Here is a 25657-nt window from a genome sequence, read left to right on the forward strand (position 1 = left end):
CCCTTGCAACACATGAAGTCTGATTTCAGGAAGCAAAGAGTTCACATGCACCTCTGCTCCAGAAACAGTAAAGACAGAGGAAGAAGGAGAAGAAAGCTTCCATGGTTTAAAATTTTCCCCTTAAAGGGCAAAAATCACACGTGTGCATGGGCAAGTAATCTCGTATTTACTTCCACAGATTTGAAAATTTTCCTCAGGAAAACTATGCGCTTCCATTTACACCTGCCATTAGAGAGGCACAGTGCCAGGCAGACTTCTACAGTCTGTGTCCCATGTATGGCAAGACAGTTTAGGTTGGGCTGGAGAGGGCTTTGACAGCAACTTTAGTTACTGGAGCTTAAAGACAGTGCTGGGTGAACTTTTACAGTCTGTGTCCATAAAATGGCAAAGGCCAGAATAAAATATTTTTATACCATGTTGATTGTTAGTTTTATCATAAATTGATGATGTGTGACTATTGAGCAGACTGGATAGACGTTCAGGTTGTTATCTGCCATCATCTACTATGTTACTACTGCAATATTTGTCAGATGGGTTTACACGTAGGTAAAATCTGGACAGAGCATGGGTGGAAACCAAACTTTTTTTTTACATTTTTATTTAGAAAGATTTATAATATTCACCAAAGATAACTTTGCAAAGCAACTTGCAAAGAAATACAAAAGAAAATATTAAGGGAAAAATCCCTCTTTTACAAAATTTTACAGGCAATAGTCCACAAGGAGGACTGATCAATACACCATAACCTGAGAGGAGGTTTAAAAAAGGAAGAAAAACTATTCAAAGGTCCGGTTAACTGCACCTAAACTCTTTAAAAAGTCCAGAAGCCATTACAAGTCAGGTTTTAGGAGCTCTTGCATCCATGAAAGAACGAAGCTGTGAAGCTTCAAAGAAATGGAAACTAACATTATCAATCTGTAATACACATTTACGTGGAAACCTTAACGGAAATTTAGCTCCCAAATTCAAAGCTTCCTGTCACATAGAGAGAAACTTCTTCCTTCTTTCCTGTGTCCATCTGGAAACATCAGGAAAAATCTGGATCTTTCCTCCCATAAAAGTAACTGAAGCAGATTGTCTCAAATAAAGTCTAAGCAAAGCTTCCTTGTCTTGAAGAAACATGAAAGAGACCAATAAGGTGGCACAAAAATCCACCTCTTCTTGTGATCTCTCTAAAAGAGCTGAAACATTTGAGCTATCAGAAGTTGACTCAGCCACCTCTTTGACCTTGTAATCTAGCTTCCCGAATAGAAGAAACTGGTAAATAATAAAGCTGGTGGCAGGCCAGTTTCAGAATATTGGAACACTTCTTTTAGAAATTTATGAAATACATCCCGCAGGGAGCTTAATTTAACAGATGGAAAATTTAAGAGTCTCAAGTTTAATGATCTAGCTCCATTTTCTAGATTCTCCAATTTTCGATGTACTATATTTGCACCTTGTAGCAGTTTGTTCTACCTCCTTTACTTGGGATAAAGATAACTCATAGTCCTTTAAATTATTCTCCTGATGGGTTAGTTGAGATTGAATTGTTTCAATCTTTGAAGCATTCATCTTTGAATTGGAAACAAAAGTGAGATAAACCTTATGCAGGGACTCTATAGCCGACCATAAGGACTCCAACGTTACCTTTGCAGGTCTCACCAATGGTTGTAAAGTTGTATCAGGTTTAGGCCGTACTTCACTCACCATCGATGGTCCAGATAATTTCTCTAGTCCTGACAAATTCAACAAGACAACCAAAGGGGTAACTGAGAGGCTCAGATTTTCAGGGAAAACCCCATCCTGGAGTGTCGCTCCTTGGCCCCTCCTTGGCCAGTTCTAAGACCCTGACTTCCGAGGTCTCGACAGACGCACTTCCCGACATGCTCCCCGCTCCTTGAGCCTGCTGTACTGGACTTCATGGGCTAAGTGAGATCTCACTTTCCTGACTGGGGATCCTCTCTGTACCGGTCAAATGAATGCCCTGGGGTGCAGTAGATGTCGCATATGCTGTAATTGGAGCCTGACGAAGAGCTGGGATCGCAGAGGGTAAGGAGGAAACTCCTCTAACCTTTCCCTTTCTCTTTGGCATCATAGAAACAAGGAAATAAGTATAGAGGAAAACAATCTTCCGGAGCTCAGCATAGCATGTCTGACCTCGGCGCCATCTTGGTCAGTCCCTCAAAACCAAACTTATATACATAACTTACAGAATACTATAAGATGCATGCATATGTCTGGCATGTAAGCACAAGCACTGATAGCAGCTCTGTGGCTAGCTAAGTGCTCCCACCTAACTGCATACATGCATCTATTTATTTATTTATTTATTTTGCAGTCTCTTGATATACCGCAATGGCCATTACTGACTTTGATACAGTTTACAATATTAAAATAAAAGAAGAGAGAAGAAATTATAAGAGGCAAAGGGGAAAGGAAATTGTACATCGGACTGTGATCGGGAAAGCTAGAGAAAAAAGGTGGGTTCTGAGTGCAATTTAGGGTAAGAAGCCCCCAAGTGGAGGTGGAGGGGGGGAAGCATTCCAGAGTTTGAGACCTGTATAACTCAGGGTGGAAGCTCTAATTATGTCAAGATGGATGAGGAAGGGAGAGGGGAGCGCAAGTTGATGTGTATTAAAAGAGCTATAAGTACCTACATTCTTTTATAGAACTGGCGCATTAATATAGGTGCTCTCTTATACAATTGTCCTTACAAAGAGGCGTATTTTCAAAGTACTTAGACTTACAAAGTTTCATTGTAACCTATGGAACTTTGTAAATCTAAGTGCTTAGAAAATGAGCCCCTATAAATAGCCACCTAAAATGTGTGTGCTCATCGCAAATTCTGTAATAGCAATCATGTGTATAATTGCCAATATGGAATACTAGCATAAGTCCATAGTCACGCGCCTAACTTTAGGCGTGATCACTTATGCTAGCTCAATAGCTTGTGTAAATGCACTGCTGTCAGTTAGGTATGTAACTGGCAGTTTTCTGTAACCTGCGTGTAACCCTGGTCTCACCACAAAGTTTCGGGCACTAGCTAGCTCTTTGGGTCAGGTACCAGAACCAGGGACACAAACAAAGGTTCTCTTTTTACTGAGCTGGGCGCAGGCCGGAGCCAGGATTGATCTTGGTAGGCCGTAGGGTTCTAAGCCACACTTTATTATTTTTTTCCCCCTTTATCAGTCTGGAAGTAAAATAACTTCACTCGCACTCCAAAGAAACTCTCCACTCCAGAATTTATAACAAAATGTAAAATACTTTACTGGAATGCTAAAACGGGCACATATCCAAATTTCTTGGTTAACAAACAGTTCACTTTGCATCAAAACAGCTCAATTTGCTGAAAGAGGTTTTAGTGCCAATCCAAGACTTTTGGTGTAAAGTTCCAACTACTGAATTAATAGTCTCTTTATAAATCCTAGGGTGCTTACATATTTACACTTCCAACCAGCCCTCCAATACCCATCCTTTCTGGCAGAACAATCCAAGGCTGCGTTTCCCTCTCTTTTGCAGTAAGTTGTCTTGCTGGGCTTTTACCCAGCCACCAGACCCACTCAGGATCACACCTCCCTGTCTGTCCTTCCTTCAGAGGGGCACTTCTATGAGCTGCTGCCTCTGGCACTGAACAGGCTTTTCCTGCTCTGCTCCCAGGCTGGGTTAACTCTTTCTACACACCCAGAGAACTCCTCACAGTTAATGCTTTAGTTGGCAAAAACTTCCTCTTTCTCCAGCCTTAGGTTTTTGTGCCTGCCTAGGGTAACGCAGCAATCTTACTATGTGGAAGTTAGGCAATCTCTCTCTCTCTCTCTCTCTCTCTCAGCTGTGCAGAGATCCAAGGATGGGCAGATTGGACTTAGAAGTTTGCTGTTCCTAATATGCTTTATAATTCATTCCTGGCATCTAAGCAAACCTGTATGCAGAGATATATCACTCTCAGGTATGTGAATAAAGGCTAAGTTGTTTTATTACCTATAATAAATGTCTATGTTTTATCTGTACATATCTCTGGGAAACCAAAAGAATTATATAAGCCTTGGCTAGCATTATAGACTACAGTACTGCTCACAGTAGACTTGCTTAATGACCAGGTAGGGCAGGAAGTATAGGCTGTGGCAGGGGCGTAGCTAAACAGCAGATTTTAGGTGGGCCTAGACAAGAAGTGGGTGGGCACCAAGTGTTCTACCCCCTCCTCCACCAACTTAAAAATATATCTCAGCTGGTGGAAAAACACTGCTCTCCACCTTGGCAGCCTGCAGCAGGCATGCGCCGAAAACTGAGCATGCGCAGGTGCCAGCTTAGGCGGTTCAGACTGCTGAAGTGGAAAGCAATGTTTTCAGCACCATCAGAGGGAGATCTTCAACTGGCAGAGCTTGGGATCCCCACCAGCTGCCACTAAATGTGTGCCGCTGTTAGATGGGCCTGAGTCCTAAGTGGGTGGGCCCCGGTCCACCCAGGCCCACCTGTGGCTACGCCACTGGGATGTGGGCTGGAAAAGAGTCTACAGAAATAGGCTGTCTAGTGATCAGGCAGGCCGTAGAAACTGTGGGTTAGCTGTGTACAGGACTCACAGTATAGGTGGCTACCTAGAGGCTCACATCATCCTCCCTTTGGGGCTGGACTCTTTCTCCCTCCCACTCATGCTGCTCTCCTTCCCTCCAGTGAATTGGAGAGTTCTACACCAGTCTAGTAATCCCCTGAGGAAATTTCTAACTCAGTTTACCATGGGATTACCGGCTCATGCAATTTTCATTGTAAGTGTGAAAATGGGTGTACAAGATTATAGAATTAGAGCAGGGGTTCTCAGCCCCGTCCTCAGGACACATCTAGGCAGTCAGATTTTCAGGATACGCACAATGAATATGCATAAGATAAATTTGCATACCATGGAGGTAGGGCATTCAAATCTGTCTCATACATATTCATTGTGGACAACCTGAAAAACTAGGCGTGTCCTGAGGATTGGGTTGAGAACCCATGAATTAGAGGGATGGTGCCTGTACACCTGAAGGTTTACCTGAATGGAGCTGAGGTGTTACTGGGGTGGGAGATAAGGAAGGTCTATCACTTATCCACATTCTTTCACTCTGAAAATCCAGCAAGATTCGTGGAATAAAAAGTATGACTGTAGCTTTTACCCTTGCAGGCAAGTAACTAGGGCAAGCTATAAATATTTGAACAATAAAAGATATCAGAACTTGCTAAGAATCCAGTTTTCTCCAGGACCAACATGGCTGTTAATGTTTTGCTGAACTAAAGAAGGAAAGAAGATCTGTTACCTCATCTCTAGATAAGATGTTATTCATCCATTTGGTGAAAGTCTTCTTCTGCATAAACATGCGCTGCTCTTGTAGGTTCCGGATGTGTCCCTCATCATATTCATCATCCATGGTAACCTGAATCCCAACGCACCACTGAACAAGAAAATATCTAAGCACGTACCACTCTTCTTCCCTGAAATAAATTAAGGAAGTCAAAATTACACAGCAATATAGTAAATGGTGGCTGAACAAGACCAAAATGGTCCATCCAAGCTTGCCTAGTTAAGATTTTGGTAGACTATATTGTGATGAAGAAATTGGTGCTCATTTTCAAAGCAGATGTACGTCTTAAAAAGCATCCAAATCCTGATTCTGGAAAGTCAGAATTTGGACGTTTCACACCACAGTTTGTCCAAATAGTATGGGGGGCATTTTGGGGGTGTATTTAGGGTGGGACTAGGGAGGGCCCAAAAATAGGATGTCCAACAAGGATTTTCGAATGGGAGGAAACAGCCATGTCTAAAAAAGAAGGACGTTTTTATCTAGATCTGTTTCAGTCACGTCCAGGCTACAAAAAGTTGCTCTAATTGACAGTGGCGTTCCTAGCCTCAATGGCACCTGGAGCGGATCGCCGATGTGCCCCCCCCTCCCCCGCGAAATGACACATCCTCCGGGTGCACGCCGCTGGGGGGGGGGGTGCCGCAGCGCGTGCCTATCTGCTCCCAGTTCGCTACGCTCGCTAAATTCTCTCGTTCACTGCAGCTCCCGCCCTCTGCCCCGGAACAGGAAGTAACCTGTTTCGGGGCAGAAGGAGGGAGCTGCTGCAGTGAACAAGAGAATTTAGCGAGCGTAGCGAACTGGGAGCAGACAGGCGTGCACTGCGGCACCCCCCTAGCGGCGTGCACCCGGGGTGGACCGCCCCCCCCCCCCTTGGTACGCCACTGCTAATTGAGCAACTTGATCACTGGAGGGATTAAGGCATGACCCTTCCTTAATCCCCCTGTGGTTGCTATCTCCCTCTTGCTCCTCTGAAAGTGAAACTGGAAAAGAAAGCCAGGCTCTATGTTAGCTTCAGGTATTATAGGCATTCTAAAGAAAGGAGTAAAAGGTCTGAAGAGTAGCTTGGTGGTTAGTGTATTGGTCTGTGACCCATGGCACCCAGGTTCAAGTTCCACTTCAACTCTTCCAGAAACAGAAAAAATTCTAAATATATAAGACAACTGCAAGCCTGCCAGTTATTAAAGTGGTGTACATTCAGGTACAGTAAGTATTTTTCAGGTCCTGGAGGCATTAAATAAAAAAAAAAAAAGAAGTGGGGTTTGAACCCATGTTCCTTTGTTTACTCTCCATTGCACTAACCACTAGGCTACTCTTCTGTTCTATAGGGATGTCTTTGTGGCCATATTTTTGAAAATGATGCCAGACAGATGTTCACATCCCTGTTTTTTTCTTGTTCTAAAGTTGGACATTTCACTTTGGAAAATGGCAGTTCGTATCGGGCTATCTTCAGTGCAAAAATGTCCATCTCACAGCCATAATTGAACAGGAAATCTAGACATTTTTTGTGTTTGATTATGGCTATGAGATGGCCAGGGGGGGAGGGGGGTTGGTCGTTATGAGTAGGATGGGTTTTTTGGACTTTAGATGTTTTTAAATGCCCCACCACATCTTTTTTATTATTATTTAAATTTTAATGGTTTTAATTTTTCTTATTTAATTAATTTCTGTATAGGTTTTAAACTTTGGTTCTGATCTTTATTCCGTTATAGATAATCTTAAAAACATCAGGAAATAAAAGAAATACAGTACAGTGGAGGGAGGTGGAGAATAGTTTTTGTTATCTTGTCCCACTGCATACATGAGGAGATACTTGGCTCTAGGTTCTGTTCTACCACTTGCATTAGTAGCTCAAGAGAGATTAATACCTCTGTTGAAATTTGTTTGATGTATAGTATTTAATGCTGTTACATTGTTCTGTCCATACCCAATCACTGTTAATAAACGTATACTTAAAAAAAAGGAAATATTTTTTAAAGATAGTCATAGATGCCTGGAATGTTCTTACAAAAACAGTGACAGAATTCTAAAAGATATGGAATAAACACAGAGGATCCCGTATGGCAAGAGGATGGAATAGAAGTATAGAGCATTTCTTCTCAAAACAAACCTTAAATGACTTTTATTTATTATTTATTTATTTATTGCATTTGTATCCCACATTTTCCCACCTCTTTGCAGTTGCAATGTGGCTTACAATACATCATGGATAATGGAAATGAGAAGAGAATAGACATTTGGTGTTACAGAAGGATGTTGGATTGTATGGTAATGGAATACATGATAGTAATATAATAGAGGGCATTATTAACATTTCTGGCTATAAATGGGAGTTTCACATGATTTGATCTTTGTGGTATATCTTGTCGAAGAGATGGGTCTTTAGTAGTTTACGGAAGTTGGTCAGTTCATAGGTCGTTCTTAGGTTGCGTGGCAGTGCATTCCAGAATTGTGTACTCATATAGGAAAAGGTTGATGCATGCATTAATTTATATTTTAGACCTTTACAGTTGGGAAAATGAAGATTAAGGAATGTGCGAGATGATCTAGCATTCCTGGGTGGTAGGTCTATCAGGTCTGAAATGTAGGCTAGGGCATCGCCGTGGATGATTTTATGTACTAGGGTACATATTTTGAACGTGATGCGCTCTTTGAGTGGGAGCCAGTGTAGCTTCTGACTTTTACACTTTATAAAGGCACAGAAGGGGATAACCTACATGAAGCTGCAGTTACAACTCTAAAAACAAAAGAGGGGTATAACCTGCACAGAGTGGCAGGTACAATCCTAAAAAAAAAAAAAATAGAGATGTAACCTGCATGAATCCCAGAAAATCCCAGAAACAAACGAGAGGTATAACCCGCACAAGCAGACTGGATGGGCCCCTGCTGGTCTTTATTTGTCATCATTTACTATGTTCCTCATAGGTCATTAATATTGCATGTGACCCTTCCCTCTATTCCCAGTGGAGTCTTGCTGCTCACTATACCAACCAAGTTCAGAATGTAACCTTTACCTCCTTTGGTCGTTTTTAGAGCCCCTTAGTCATTATAGGTAAGCTATTGTCCCTCTGGATCAGAGATCTCCAGTGTAGAAAAAGAGGCTCTGCCACTGCAGTGTCTTCCTCTGTCTTCCCCCACCTCTATGAGCAACATTTGGACCAATACTCAAATGAACTTATATGTTCACCAGCAACTAGTGAAGGTACCCCTTTTCTATCTGTGGCTTTTCAGCCTTTATACAGAGGGCATCAGGCTGGAAATCCAACTGAATGGCCTGACACTATGGGGAGAATTCAGTAAACGGCATCCAAAGACGCAAAAACAAAAAAGTAGGGAAGGGATGTAGGACAACTAATTTACCAATATTTTCCAGAGGTGGGTTGCAGTAAATTTATTAAACAGATATCAAAGAACATGCAGACTTGACATGGAACCGGCAGTGTTTTGGTTTATGTGAAAGCTCTGTTCGGGCTTTTTAAAGTCTTAGCATCTGTACAATATACAGATATCCTACATCAGATACACTGACTGCTGAAGCAAGGCATCTTATTGCCAAAACACGGTTCCATGTCAAGTCTTTATGCTGGTGTGTGTTGGATCCAAAGTTAGATGCCAGGAAGATCTACGCAAAGCTGGTAATGTATAAAGGCCCTCCGCACAGTGCACCCCTTATAGAATACTAGCTTAACACGGATTTTGCATCTACCTTTCGTGCCAGCATTTATACCTGCTAAAAGCTGGTGTAAACGCTGGCACTCAATTTCCGTCACTTGGGTGTACATTTTAAAGTATTCTATAAAATCGTGCCTAACTTCTGGGAACGCCCCCTGATCCACACATGCTCCTCCCAAGGCCACACACCTTTGGAGTTGCGTGCTATAAAATTTAGACATGGAAGTTGTAAGGCAGATATGCAAGTAACTCCAAATTGTTGCCAATTAAAGTCAATTATTGATTGCTGATGCTTTATTAACTAATTGCTTTACACTTGCATCTGCCCTAGACACTCAAATGTAGCTGCCCAACTTTGAGTGACTTTTATAAAATCCACTGGTATTTTTATAATATGGGCTAGGTTTAGGGTGGGTTTTCAAATTAATTGGATAGTGATGGATAAATGGATAATTTATATGTTGGATAATGCCAGTGCATTGGCTGCATTCTGCCCAGATTTAACACTTGGTTCTGAGCCGGTTTGACTAGTTTTGATTGCGTTTCAGTGTGATGCAGTACTTTGGATTTTCTAGCCAATTTATGTGTTTTTATCATCACAGTAACATAGTAATATAGTAGATGCAGATAAAGACCTGTATGGTCCATCCAGTCTGCCCAACAAGATCTCTATGTATAAAAGGCACCACCAACGTTCTAAATGAAGCCTCCAGCCGGAAGTGTGAAGGGGGAGAGATATCCGGTTTCCCCATGAGTGTCTGCCCCGCCCTCGCTATCTGTAACACAAACAGTGAAGGAAAACACAGCAAAGCACGAAACCAAATCGCTCTCTCTGTAACAGTGAAGGACTCAGAGGGGGGAGGGGAGAGAGGGCAGAAGCCCTCACTATCTCTGTAACACAAACACAGCACAGCAGGAAACTTAACACTGAAGGACTCGACTCCAAGGGGGGAGGGGACAGAGAGCAGAGGGGAAGGGAGAGAGGGCAGAGGGCAGGGACACACACACTCCCACATGCACACAGAAGAAAACCTTGCTAGCCCCTGTTTCATTTGCATCAGAAACGGGGCTTTTTTACTAGTATACATATAAAGTAGCACACATGAGTTTACCTGACCTTGACTTATCCTTGCCATTTTCGGGGCATAGACCGTAGAATTCTTTCCAGTACTTGTCCCGCCTCCCAACCACCGGTGCTGCCACCCAATCTCCGCTAAGCTTCTGAGGATCCGTTCCTTCTGAACAAGATTCCTTTATGTTTATCCCACGCATTTTTGAATTCCATTACCATTTTCATCTCCACCACCTCCCGTGGGAGGGCATTCCAAGTATCCACCACTCTCTCTGTGAAAAAATACTTCCTGACATTTTTCTTGAGTCTGTTCCCCTTCAACCTCATTTCATGTCCTCTAGTTCTACCACCTTCCCGTCTCCAGAAAAGGTTCATTTGCGGATTAATACCTTTCAAATATTTGAACGTCTGTATCATATCACCCCTGTTTCTCCTTTCCTCCAAGGTATACATGTTCAGGTCAGCAAGTCTCTCCTCGTACGATTTGCAATGCAAATCCCATACCATTTTGTAGCTTTTCTTTGCATCGCTTCCAGTTTTTTTACATCTTTAGCAAGATACGTCCTCCAAAACTGAACACAATACTCCAAGTGGGGCCTCACCAACGACTTGTAGAGGGGCATCAACACCTCCTTTCTTCTGCTGATTATGCTCCTCTCTACGCAACCTAGCATCCTTCTGGCCATGGCCATCGTCTTGTCGCATTGTTTCTTCACCTTCAGATCCTCCGCCCAACACCCCAAGGTCTCTCTCCTGAGCTTACTAATCTCTGCCCTCCTACCCAGTATCTCTATTTTGGGTTTCCGCACACCAAGTGCATCACTCTACACTTCTTGGCATTAAATTTTAACTCAGTATGTGTGGCTGTGCCTTATACCATTGGTCATGGTAACTGCTGACAGCGCACCAACTTCAAACATCACTGCACTGGGCCTGCCTATCCTCCTTAGTTCATAGTCAAATCACTTCAGTTCTTAATGTAATGATACAAACATTAAGGAAATAAATCGTGTCTGTCCACTTATCTGAATTGTTACTTCAAGGCAAGTCCCTAGTGGTGCTATGTTGTCTGCAGCCATGACTCTCTTCGACCAGTGTAAGTGCTCATGTGTTATAAAAAAAACAATTCTGAGGGAGGAAGTGACATAACGCAGAGTGATGGGAGCTTGAAAAACTAGCTCCGTCAGAGCAAGCTATTAAAAGCGCTTTAAACCCTCTCCTGCTGCAGTTTTGAGGGGGGAAAAGGGAGAAGAGTTGGGAAGGATGCCCCCAAAGAAGGGGTTAGAGAAATTCAAGTTCTCTGTGACCCCCGGAGCGAAAGCAGTGGCGGCGATGTCGGTAGGGTCGGAGCGGGGCTCAGCCAAAATGGCGGCACCAGCAACCGCACCACGCGTGGAGCAGTCTGGCGAGGCTGGAGTGGAGAAGTGCTCCGTGGACAATGAGGAGGCCCCATGAGTGTTGTCTAGCAAACCGGCAGAGGAGCAGGAGCAAGGATGCCGCATTGGCAGATCGACAGCGCTTTCAATGGTGAGGGGAAAGCTGAGTGATTCAACGGGAGATCCGGAGGAGGGCATGGCAGGAGGAGCTGTAAGGCAAATGGAGCAGCCCAGAGATCAGGGTGACCAGAGGGGCCCGGGACACCTAGTGGGTAACTTAGTGGTGTGGGCCGAAGGAGATTCTGTGGAGAAGGATGAAGCCGGGTGTGTGGATCCAGGGCCACCGGGGGTCAGTGCCCAGAGGCACTTAGAAATGCTAAGTAGTAGTAGTAGTAGAGGGAGCCACAGGGAGCGGGACGCAGTTTGAAAAAAAATGGTGGTGTCGGAGGAACCGGTGAGGACTGATCAGCTGGAGGACAGAGAGATGGGGGAGTCGGTGAATAGAGTGGTACAAGCATGGTTCCGGGATCTGAAGGAGGATTTTGCAGGAGTTCGGAAGGATATTCATATGGCACTGAGAGACATCCATGCCGAGTTGAGAGATTTAGGGTCTCGGGTTGGCGAGGTGGAGGAGGAGGTACCCTTAAGACAGAAGTGGGTTTGGTGCGCCAAGTTCTCACAGATGAACAGGAAGATCTCCAAAGTGTCAAGGAGCAGTTGGAAGACCTGGAAAACAGGTCCCGTAGAAATAACATGTTGTAAGGGAATTCCGGAATCTGATCTCTTTATCAATTGTTCAGCAGTGATAGAGGAGCTGTGTGAGTTCATTTTATATCCAGATGGGAGGAGTGGATGGTCTGATTTGCAAATACAGCGAGCTCACAGGGAGCCAGGGCCACAGCGGGACTTTGCTCCAAGGGATATTGTGGTCTGTTTTGCAGATTTCCCTACAAAAGAGAAGATTTTGGCCAAGGCGAGACAACAAGGAGAAATCAAGTGGAAGAACTGCAAAATTGGGGTGTATCAAGACTTGGCCTGGAGCACTTTGCAGAAACGCAGATCCTTTAGGGAAGTTACTGTGTTTATGAGAGATAAAGGGATACGGTATAGGTGGCTGTTTCCTTTTGCTATGTGGCTAATGGTCATCAGTGGCTGATATTTTTCATTTGACTCCTGAAGAAGGCACATCAGCGCCGGAACACAGGACTGCGTTGGAATTATATTGATGAACAACCTTGTACTTTTGGAATTGTTTTTTAATAAACCTGCTGTTTGGATGGACATATGTAGGCTCATTTTCGAAAGAGAAGGACGTCCATCTTTCGACATAAATCAGAAGATGGATGTCCTTTTCCCCAGGGACGTCCAAATCAGTATAATCGAAACCAGATTTAGGACGTCCCCAACTGCACTCCGTCGCAAGGACAGCCAAAGTTCAAGGGAGCGTGTCGGAGGCGTAGCGAAGGCGGGACTTGGGCGTGTCTAACAATTGGACGTCTTTGACCCATAATCGAAAAAAACAAGGACATCCCTGACAAACACTTGGATGTTTTCACTCGGACCTGTTTTTATTACGACTAAGGCACAAAAAGGTGCCCGAAATGACCAGATGACCACCAGAGAGAATCGGGCATGGCCTCCCGTTACTCCCCCAGTGGTCACTAACCTCCCTCCCACCTTCAAAAAAAATCTTTCAAAATATGTCATGCCAACCTCTATGCCAACCTCAGATGTCATACTCAGGTCCAAGACAACGCATGCAGGTCCCTGGAGCAGTTTTAGTGGGTACTGCAGTGCAAATCAGACAGGCGGACCCGTACCCATATATAGGTGCCCACCCGTAAAGGCTATGGTAGTGGTGTACAGTTGTGGGTAGAGGGGTTTGGATTTTTTGGGGGGGGGGCTCAACACACAAGGTAAGGGGTACCTGGGAGCAATTTATAAAGTCAACTGCAGTGCCCCCTAGGGTGCCCGGTTGGTGTCCTGGCATGTCAGGAGGACCAGTGCACTACAAATACTGACTCCTCCCACGACCAAATGACTTGCATTTGGGCGTTTCTGACATGGACGTCTTTGGTTTCGAAAATTGCCGAAAATCAGAAACAACCATGTCTAGGGACGTCCAAATCTAGGGACGGCGAAATTTAAGGATTTGGACGTCCCTGACGGTATTTTTGAAATGAAAGATGGACGTCCATCTTTTTTCGAAAACACGGGTTTCCCCGCCCCTAGATTTCACCGTTTTGCAAGGACATCCAAATCGCAACTTGGACGTTCCTTTCGAAAATGCCCCTCATGGTCTACCCCCTACCTCTTTCTTCTTTTTTGTATGTGTTTTGTGGTCAGGGAGACACTTCTGTTTGTTTTTGTGCTAAACATCAGGCCCTATATCTTTTCACCTATATTCAACTGAAATATTTTCATAATTACAAAGGATTTTATAACCCTTAGTTTATAGCTTCCCAAATATAACACACAATGACAGAACTAGGGTGGGTGTTGGGGAGGGCGAGGTGTCAGAGCTCCTCCCATTAACTATGCAATCATGGGCCCTGAATCTGACCACTTGGTGTCATCCTGAAGCAATAACCATAAATGCCCCTTCCCCTCTCTCCTGGATAATTTGAAAGGCTGACTTGGGTCCACCCCAGCCCCACCCCCATATTATATTGATGGTATCAGGCCATTCACCACAGTACTATGTATAATCCATGGTATAGAGCAGGGGTAGGCAACTCCGGTCCTCGAGAACCGCAGGCAGGTCAGGTTTTCAGGATATCCACAATGAATATGCATGAGATAGATTTGCAAGCACTGCCTCCATGGTATGCAAATCTATCTCCTGCATATTCATTGTGGATATCCTGAAAACCTGACCTGCCTGCGGCTCTCGAGGACCGGAGTTGCCTACCCCTGGTATAGAGAGTGCACATATAACTGAATTTAAGCTAGTACTTCATTATAGCAAGCTCAGAAATGAATCATTTATTTATTAGATTTTATTTATCACCTTTTTAAAGAAATTCACCCAAGGCAGTGTACAACAAGATCAATCAGAATATAGCCAACAGACAATTTCAGCAGAAATAAAATTCAAACAACAGTACATATTATGGCATATCATATTAAAGCACTCCTCTACAAGTCAACAGTGCTATCACAACTGAACAATAATCCCTGTAGGGAGGGTATTTGTGGCAGTTCTTGCTCTGGAGAAGTTAAAAGCTAATATTGAATGTTATAACAGTAAAATGCTATCTCTAGGTTTTATTATCCTGTGTCAAACCAATCAGCATTCCATTCAGCATTCTGTCTAGATTGTAGTTTCTATATTGCAGTGATTTATGATGTTTGCATTTGCAATATAACATACAGGTTTTCTAGCCCGAGTTCCTCCTCCACCTTTGGGTTTTATAGTTCATTTGCAATGACTCAGGGGTGCATTTCTTACTCCCTTCCCCTCCAGCGGGGTCATTGCAGTTAGAGTGTAGCCAAAGGACTCAGACTGAGCCTTTCAGAAAATCCAAATGCATCCAACCTGAACCTGTCCAGAAAGTACCACTTTGCAGGAACTCTTTCCTCAGCATCCCCTGACAGTACACAGAACAGAAGTTGGGTTTGGGAATTGAATCCAGCTGTTTAACATGCAGTTCTGCAACAATACCCACTGCCCACAAAGCTTTTAGACTACCTAAACAGATTCCACAACACCAAAAATACAATACCCAATTCAAAGGAAAATCAATTACTTATGGACATAACCAACATAAAACAAAAAATGGTCACAATAAACCTAAATACCAACAAGCAGATGATCAAAAGCCCCGCGCTGTTCCAAACAGCGCTATAAATTGCGCTGGAACAGCGCAGAGTTTTACCACACCAATGATCAGAGATAATGCATGCAAATTTAAGCAGTGCAATTATCTCTGATCATGGGGTAGAAGTGCGGGCGAATTGTGCCGAGCATGCGCTCAGCACAATCCTCCCGCACTTGTTTGACAGGTCTGAGCTGTCAAAAGTCCAAACCTGTCAAACACAGGGCTGGAGGTCCTTGGGACCACCAGGCCCTGACTACCCCTGCCCCGAGCAATGGGGGCTGGAGGTCCGGCGGACCTCCGGTCCCCCCAGTGATCCCCCCCCCCCCCCCCAGGTTCAGGGAGGGCTGGAGATCCCCCAAACCCCCAGAAAATGGTCCCTGGTGGTCTAGTGGCCACCGGCCAAACCCCCTCCCACCCAGCGAGTGATGGGGGGCTGGAGGTCCGGCGGACCTCCAGCCCACCCCAACTCCCCCCCACCGTTGTCCGACCAATCCCTGGTGGTCCAGCGTAAAGGATAACCCCCTCCCGACCCCCCTACCTTAGTTGGAGGAGGGACGCAGCCTGCCTCCCTCCTCTTCCTTGTGTTGACGCCGCTGCAAAATGGCGGCGCCCAGCCCCGCCTAGGGCATCCTGGGATGCGCTGGGCGAGGCTACAGAATGTAAGGGAATCGCTGGGTGGGAAGGTGGGAGGGGGCTTGGCCGGCAGCCACTAGACCACCAGGGACCATTTTCTGGGGGTTTGGGGGGGCTGGAGACCCACCGGATCTCCAGCCCTCCCTGAATCTGGGGGGGTGGGATCGTCAGGGGGACCGGAGGTCCGCTGGACCTCCAGCCCCTGTTGGTAGGTTTGCTTTGGTGGGGAACGGGGGCCTGTCAGCATGCAACTGCATGCTGGACAGGGCTCACCATTCCTCCCCAATGATCTGCAAACCCTAACGCCAGCTCGGAGCTGGCGTAGGGTTTGCCGCAGCCAGCGACCCAAATTTTGGCGCTGGCTGCTGATCATTGGCGATGAATGTGCTGAGCCCTTTTTAGCATGCATTAGCATGCTACTTGCGCAAAGAGCCCTCGAGCGCGTTGTTTCACGCGCTCGAGGGCTCTAATCATGGGGCAGTTAGTATGGCACTAACAGCCTCTAGCACCAGCGTTTGCTTTTGATCATGAGGGTACAAGAGACTAGACAACTAATTAAAATCAACACATCTTCACACCTTACTGATACCTACCAAACTGTATCAGTGGGTTATATAAACGCCAGATCAATAGTTAATAAAACAATAATCATTACAGACTGGATCACAACAGAAAAACTTGATCTTTTCATCAGCGAAACATGGATCCATGATCTTAAAGAACCCATAATTTTGGATTTATGCCCCCCAGGATACAAAATGACCCACTGGACTAGAAAGGATAAACACGGAGGAGGCATAGTGTAATCTGCTGGGTTGGTCATGAGCCCTTGAGCCTAGGCCGAAGCCCGCTGATAGCAGGGACCAAGGCCTAGGGGAGACCGACCCGCCACTACACACCCCAACTATCCAACACCCCTAGCCTACCCACACGCAGCACCTCAGGAAGAAAGGGAAATAGGCATTCAAGCGGGCCTCACGGCCGAACAGGAACCGATACACACACAGGGAGGAGAGAAAGAAACACCGGAGTACCCACGAGACCCGAGGTGCCAGCCACGCACTGAATAAGCAAGCACGGAGGCTCCACAGACCCAGGACAGAACCTCCTCCCGCGACTAACAAGGAGAGACACCAAAGGAACCAGATCGGGGTGCCACACCCTCCCAGGGGACTATCGCAGGAAGGGCAAACTAACATAGGAAGCACCCTGTAACCACAGGAGGATACAGAGAAAACAACAAGAAGACCGCCCTGCCACACGAACACCGCAGCCAGGAATCCCCCCCCCCCCCCCCCAGGACAGAAGGGAAAATGAACACACTAGAACCACAGCAGCCAGACACCGGGACAGGAAACAAAGGTAGACTAGCCCTCAAACCAGAGGCCAGAGGAAAAACAAAAGAGATGAAGAAAATCCTCTATCTAACTACACAGAGGACAGAGGCAAAGACACAGTACACAAGGGGTTAAACTTACTGCGCCAGAAGTCAGAGGCAGGAGCACGGAGGGGAGAGAACACTAAGTAAACAAACAACCTGAGGGAAGGCTCACAGACCGGCAGCCTGCCGAGTCTGCGGCCCAACGGGAGGAAAGTCCCCACTGAACAAACAAAGCAGCTGGCCTCCCATAGAGAACTGCAAGCAGCGGGAGAGAGCCCAGCTGGAGGCAAGTGAACTGATTACCCACACCTGCATGCAGACAGAAACGAGCCCAGACAAAGCAAACTAAACAGCAGGCTGAGTACACACACAGACACACACACGCTGCCCCGAGATATCCCAAGCAAAGGGAAAGTAATTGAAATCCCTGAACAGGGAACACAGATACACAACCAGAGTAACGTTCTGACAGAGAACTGTAAAGGCTTTAGGCTGCCAAGAAATGTAACGCCAAAGCAGGGAAAACAGGAGCATGTGGGCTTAAGTACTACCCACTGATGTCAGCTCAAACCCTGACAGCCAATCAGGAATGCAGTCCACACCCCTCCCCTGCCAGACCGGCAGAATCATAACACATAGCTATAATTTACAGATCTCACTTCACCTTGACAACAACATCTGAATCCATAACCCCTCAGCTAGAAATTGCTTCAGTTAGAATTAATCATCCAAACTTACTCAACTACCTAAATGTTATCCTGTTCTACAGACCACCAGGTAACTGGCTTGATTGCCAATTACATTTCATGGACTTCATATTGAACATATGCGTCTCCAGTTCAAACCTACTCTTAATTGAAGATATCAACCTTCATCTAGAGGACCCCAATTCAACCTATGCACGTGATTGCAAGGATTTCCTCCAACTTTGCGATCTCCATTGGCCAAATTTGCAAGCAACCCACACCAAAGGTCATTCACTAGACATCACTGCTTATAAATTCTCTGCAGATCTTAATTTTGTATTAACAGATACAAAGTGGACTGACATACCATGGTCCAATCATTACAAATTGAATGTATCCCTGCAATGGCATAAAAAAAGACCTATACCATACTCAAAAACATGCAACCTATACTACAAGAGGTCGAATTGACCCGGTTATATTCTGGCAACATATCTACAAGAATGACTGGTCAGCACAATTGGACTCAAAAGACTTTCTCCAAGTATGGGATAGCAGATGCAAAAACATATTAGACACCATAGCACCATTACAAACCAAAACATCTCGTAGACCGAACTCAATACCATGGTTTAATGAAGAATTTAAAAAACTAAAAACACAAGTCAGAAGGTCAGAGCGAGCTTGGAGGAAAAGAAAAGATGAATCCACACTCAATGTTTGGAAACAACTACAAAGAAAGTACAAATATACCTTCAGACAAACCAAAAAATCATATTACAAAACCAAAGTAGGAACAGACTTCAATGACACACATAAACTCTTCAAACTAGTGAACAAATTATTAGATTCCACCCCGGTCATTTCAAATACCTCAAACACCCCATCAGCTGACAATCTTGCGACTTACTTTAGTGAGAAAATTGTAAAGTTACAATCCGCAATACAAACTACTTCCATTGATCACGTAAAATTCCTAGACTGTCTTGATCCAGTCGTAGATGAATGCCCAGCAGACAGAACTTGGACAAATTTCGACATACTCCTATATGATACCATCTCCCAAGTGACCAATAGGTTCACCAAATCTCATTGCTATCTTGACATTTGTCCTAACAACCTTATAAAACATTCCCCTCAACGATTCATAACAGACCTCACGATGCATTTAAATTACATGCTACAACACAGACTTTTCCTAAGAGATAAAGGAAATATTCTACTCACCCCAATTCCTAAAGATCAAAAGAAAAAAACAGATGATATAACTAACTATCACCCAATAGCATCTATCCCGCTGATAACCAAACTGATGGAGGGTATGGTAACCAAACAACTAACCGACCATTTAAATAAATGTTCTATTCTTCACGACTCTCAGTCAGGCTTTAGGTCTAACCATAGTACAGAAACAGTACTAACTACTCTCCTTAATAAATTCAAACAATTGCAACAGGCAATAATATACTTCTCCTGCAATTTGATATGTCCAGCGCATTCGATATGGTAAACCACAAAATTCTATTACATATCTTGGAGTACTTCGGAATTGGTGGCAATGTTCTTAATTGGTTCAGAGACTTCTTAACTGCAAGGACTTACCAAGTAAAATTTAATTCGATTACATCAACACCTTGGAAACCTGATTGCGGAGTTCCCCAAGGATCACCACTTTCACCTACCCTTTTTAATCTAATGATGATACCCCTGGCCAAATCGTTAGCCAACCAAGGACTCAACCCTCATATATACACAGATGATGTCACAATCTACATCCCATTCAAAAATTACCTAAATGAAATTACTAATGACATCAACCACAGTTTCCAAATCATGAACTCATGGGCGGATGCATTCCAATTAAAGCTTAATGCTGAAAAAACACAATCTCACATCCTCTCAACCCTAATAAATACACTTCCATAACCACACCTAACCTCACCCTTCCCGTATCGGAAACCTTGAAAATTCTTGGAGTCACCATTGACCGAAATCTTACATTGGAAAGTCATGTGAAGAACACCACTAAGAAAATGTTCCATTCAATGTGGAAACTTAAGAGAGTTAAACTTCTATTCCCAAGAGATATATTTCGCAGCCTGGGGCAGTCAATAGTGTTAAGTCACTTAGACTATTGCAATGCTCTATACGCTGGCTGTAAAGACCAAATCATCAAGAGACTTCAGACAGCCCAGAATACTGCAGCCAGACTCATATTTGGTAAAGCAAAATACGAAAGTGCCACACCCCTTAGAGAGAAACTGCACTGGCTCCCAATCAAGGAACACATTATGTTCAAGATCTGTACCTTGATTCACAAAATTATTTATGGAGATGCTCCGGTCTATATGTCAGACCTCATAGATCTACCACTCAGGAACTCCAAAATATCATCTCGTACATTCCTAAATCTCCACTTCCCAAGCTGTAAAGGATTAAAATACAAACTGACACGTGCATCCAGTTTTTCTTATATAGGCACGCAGCTATGGAATGCACTACCAACTGCTATGAAAAAAATGCACGATCTAATCAACTTTCGGAAATCCTTGAAGACCCACCTCTTTAACAAAACATACCATAATGAGCCATCATCTGAACTTTAGTACAATACCGTTTTCATCTGTTATTCCATTAATGTTCTCTCTATACATGTTACTTTTATACACTATATTTCCCATGTTTCTTATATAAATACTAATTGTATATGTTTATTCAGTCATGGTGATACCATGACGGAGCAATGTAAGCCACATAGAGCCTACAAATATGTGGGAATATGTGGGATACAAATGCAATAAATATATAAATATCAGCCTGCTGAGATGCCAATCCATTACAATGGCATGCCCTCCTGAAACTGGCGGCTGACATGTCCAACAGATAATTTGGCAATAAAACTCTGAAATTCAAAAGGACTTACAGGTTTACTAGTCACTGGTAAACATACAAGTCTACTGGCTACCAATTTTCAAAGAAACTATGGCGGTAGGATGTGGTAACAGCAGTTAGCGTATCTGGGTTTGGAAAAGGTTTGGATAAGTTCCTGGAGGAAAAGTCCATAGTCTGCTATTGAGCCACTGCTTGCCCCGGGATTGGTAACATGAAATGTTGCTACTATTTGGGTTTCTGCCAGGTACTTGTGACCTGGATTGGCCACAATTGGAAGCAGAACACAGGGCTGGATAAACCATTGTTCTGAACCATAAGTACATAAGTACATAAGTAATGCCACACTGGGAAAAGACCAAGGGTCCATCGAGCCCAGCATCCCGTCCACGACAGCAGCCAATCCAGGCCAAAGGCACCTGACAAGCTTCCCAGATGTACAAACAGCGGAATTCCCTATCCTCTACCCCACCGCAGGAACCCAGGTCTTATGCCTCTCCCTCTCATGCAGCCCCATCCCTAACTAACTTTCTTGTTAATTTCTTTTTTTTAATAGGCAGTTTTGAGGGAAAACAAAAAAAAACCCATGTTGAAATATCTTCTCCAGATTGGCTATTCTTATGTTCTTAGGGAGAAATTCTATATGTAGGCAGCAAAAAGATCAGGGTTGAGCCCCTATTCTATAAAGAGCACCATAGAACACTGGCATAGAGAGCAGGTCATGCCTATGCCTGATAGAAACAGATGTAAGTCTGGTATCCAAAGTTAGGTGCAGATCCACATTATTCTATAACTTGGCGCCTAAATTTGGGGAACACCCACGAGCTGTCTATGCTCCTCCCATGGCCACATCCCCTTTTGTGTTGTGTGCAGGAAAAGTTAGGCACCAAGTTTTCAAACAGCACGCAGGGGAGAGCCACGCACAACTATCTGTACAGTACCTGGGTGAGGTATGGGGGTGACAGTAACTATGGGGGTCGACAATCAACACAATTTAACTGGCTAAAAATGGCTTCTGGCTGGTTAAATCACCTGTTCAGGGCTAACAGGTCATTTTCAGTGGCACTTAACCAGTTAGCACTGCTGAAAAGAACTAGTTTATTTATTTAGATTTTGCTCACACCTTTTTTCAGTAGTAGCTCAAGGTGAGTTACATTCAGGTACACTGGATATTTCTCTGTCCCAGGAGGGCTCAGTCCCAGTTAGCGCCAAACTAAAAACTGGCTATTTTGAGGGCATTACAGGGGCAGATTCACCACTCGGCTGGTTAAGTGTTGATATGCAGAACTTAACCAGCCATGTTAACCGCATAAAGAGGACCGCATAAAAGTCAGTCCTATCTTTATGCAGAATAAAAACCCAAGAGGTAGACCTTGCGGAAGAAAATGTGTTTTTAATAAGTCGTACTAATGCACCCAGGGTTCACAATCAGATGCCCAGCATGGCCATGTTTTGCCAAGAGTCAGTGGTGTTCCTAGCCTATTTGCCACCCGGGGTGAGTCGCCGCTGTGCTCCCCCGGTGCATCACCCCACCCCCGAAGCGCTTCCCACACCACTGGTGCATCACCAGAATTTTCCTCCTAGCAAGGGTGTATGCAGTGCAGACATGTGGCTGTTGGCTCTGGCAGTCCCCTGCCCGGAACAGGAAGTAACGTTAGAGTGGGCAGGGGACCAGCAGAACCGACAGTCACGCGCCTGCTCTGCACACCCCCTTGCTGCCTGCACTCAGACCATCCCCACCACCCCGCCCTTGGTACGCTACTGCCAGGAGTACAGGCTGCATCAGGGGCATAAAAAAACAGTTGGTGCAAACCTAAAAACTTCACTAACAGATCAATGCGTGTCTTCCTAGTTCCGTTTTTACTGTTCCAAACGGACCCAGGAAGCAGGGCCGGTTTTAGGCAGACTGGGGCTCAGGACAGAAATTGACTTACCAGAGAGAAATAACAAAAGTTCATCACGCACCTGCTTAAACCTTCAATATCCCATCTGCAGAGGACTTAAATACAAATCTATACATACATCTAGTTTCTCATACATCTGCACACAACTATGGAATGAATTACTGATCGCCATAAAAACAACACATGACTTGACAACCTTCTGAAAATTTCTAAAGACTTACTTATTCATAAAGACGTACAAAAAAGATTCCCCATAACGATCTGACTCCCAAATTATTCCAATTACAACTATTATGGAACCCTCCTATTTGTTCATCTTAATTACATCCTCATGACTGAATATTATATCTTGCCTTGTTATCATTATGTTATGTTTATCTATCAATCCACTTCCAATCCTACATGATTTACTTATGCACTCTTATTTGTAACAATTGTAAAATTATTATTCCGTTAATATGATTGCTATGATATTCTTATGCACCTATCTGTATCTTTATTCTGAAATTCTTATTCTATAATGTGTATATGTCATTGTAACATTTTGTAAGCCACATTGAGTCTGCAAATAGGTGGGAAAATGTGGGATACAAGTGCAGCAAATAAATAAAATTAAGCAGGAGGCCCCCTCCCCCAATCTCCACACCCACCACTGCTGCCACATATGAAACAACTTTAAATGACTTCTTCACACACAAAACACAGACAGGCCTTCACCAAATACAGAACAAGGGATCAGAAATTAGAAAAATGGAAATATGAACCCTAAAATTGAAACATGGCAAGATAAAGAAATAAAAACAGAAATGCACATCCTTTTTGTATTGAACACAATTGGTAGCATCACTACGGGGGGAGGGGCTGCAATAGACTACATTAGGGGCTTATAGTCCATTTAGTTATGTTTAAACATAAGAGATCTGCATGAAACAAAATATTTATTTTTATTTTCACTTATAAAACCACTTGTCCCTGAAACATGTTCAAAAACAGAATAATCAATTTGTGCATCTAAAATGTAAACTTCTACAAAACAGATGCAGATGTGATTCCATGTACCCCCAATGAAAGAAGAGTTTGATTTTTCTTCAATTTAATTTCATTATATTCCATCTTTACAACACCAGGCTTCCCAAGGCAGATTACAACAAAAGTTAAAATGAACCCATCAAGAAACAGATATCCTCACTGAAATTTGGTCATCGGTGTAGAAAAATGAGCACAAAATGCAAAGTTTACAACTGCTGTTTCTCTACCACCTACAATAATTTTTTAAGCTGTTTCAGTGATATTCAATTGTTATTTCATAAGTACATAAGTGTTGCCATACTGGTACAGACCGAAGGTTCATCAAGCCCAGCATCCTGTTTTCAACAGTGGTCAATCCAGGTCACAAGTACCTGGCAAGATCCCGAAACAGTACAATACATTTTATGCTGCTTATCCTAGAAATAAGTGGTGGATTTTCCCTAAGTCATTTAAATAATGGTTTAAGGACTTTTCTTTTAGGAAGCTATCCAAACCAGCTTCATTGCGTGCCCCCTAGTCCTAGTATTTTTTGGAAACAGTAAACAAGCAATTCACGTCTACCTGTTCCACTCCACTCGTTATTTTATAGACCTCTATCATATCTCCCCTCAGCCGTCTCTTCTCCAAGCTGAAGAGCCCTAGCCACTTTAGTCTTTCCTCATAGGGAAGTCATCCCATCCCCTTTATCATTTTCGTCACCTTTCTCTGTACCTTTTCTAATTCCACTATATCTTTTTTGAGATGTGGTGACCAATATTTGAGGTGCAGTCGCACCATGGAGCAATACAGAGGCATTATAACATCCTCATTTTTGTTTTCCTTTTCTTTCCTAATAATACATTTTATTTGCTTTCTTAGCCGTCTGTTTGCCTCCTCCTAACACCAGCCCTGTCAAAAGGGGACGTAGCCATGGGAGGGGCTTAGGTGGGTCATAAGCATTCCCAAAAGTTAGGTGTCAGGTCATGGAATAGTGCCAATCCACACCTAACTTTGGACACCAGACTTACACAGGTTTCAATCAGGCACCCAAATTAGGCATGATCTGTGTGCTATGCCAGTACAGTAGTAGCTTGGTTTTCGTTGACTTTGGTTATCGTTGGTTTTGGGTTTCGTCTATTTTTTTTCTGCGAAAAATTTGTCTCGGATTTCGTCGGCATGCCCATGTGACCTCGCTGCTAATTTTGCGAAAACAAAGGGCGACTCACGCGTTCTCCTACTCAGTGTGGCATTGTTTCTCATTGTGTGAGCATCACCCCGCACGTCTAGCCAAACAATTCCATTGCTTTCCAGTGTTGATTCATATGGAAATAATTGCCTTGGTTTTCGTCGGTTTCGGATTTCGCCAATTATTTTCGGATGGATTATCGACGAAAACCGAGGTATCACTGTATTCTATAAAGATCGAAAATGTATAAAAAGTGGGAGTACGACCAAGGGAACCAGGAACTGGAAGATGTTCTTAAAAAAACTTTATTAAAGGTTGGAAGTCTTCCAACCTTTAATAAAGTTTTTTTAAGAACATCTTCCAGTTCCTGGTTCCCTTGGTCGTACTCCCACTTTTTATACATTTTTGTTTTCTCTCGTGGGGTGCTTGAGTTTTCCACCTGTCGGTGGATCTTCTCTCTTCTATAAAGGTCGGGCACCCTATAGAGAATAGGGGTTCAGCACTGATCGTTTTGCTGTCACTTTCACAAGTGACAGCAAAACACAGTCTTCCAATTCCATTCCTAGCTTTTCTTCTTTCCCCAAAGTCTCTGAAAAAGGTCTTGTCACCTCTCTTTACATCTTTAGTCATTTTTACTTCCACCTGTGCTTTCACTAGCTGTAAAAAAAAATGGCTAAAGATGTAAAGAGCGGTGACAAGACCTTTTTCAGTTATACTGTGAAAAGG

General features: G+C 43.8%; 1 protein-coding gene across 1 annotated transcript in view; it reads right to left on the reverse strand.

Annotated features, from left to right (window-relative positions):
* SPTBN5 (spectrin beta, non-erythrocytic 5) overlaps positions 1 to 25657 on the reverse strand; it is a 300302-nt gene that overhangs the window by 271412 nt on the left and 3233 nt on the right. Inside the window, exon 3 of the mRNA XM_030213698.1 lies at positions 5265 to 5439. Within this exon, the coding sequence (XP_030069558.1) occupies positions 5265 to 5439 (175 nt within the window). The remainder of the gene's footprint in view (positions 1 to 5264; positions 5440 to 25657) is intronic.

Source organism: Microcaecilia unicolor, chromosome 9 (genome assembly GCF_901765095.1).
Source record: "Microcaecilia unicolor chromosome 9, aMicUni1.1, whole genome shotgun sequence".
NCBI lineage: Eukaryota > Metazoa > Chordata > Amphibia > Gymnophiona > Siphonopidae > Microcaecilia > Microcaecilia unicolor.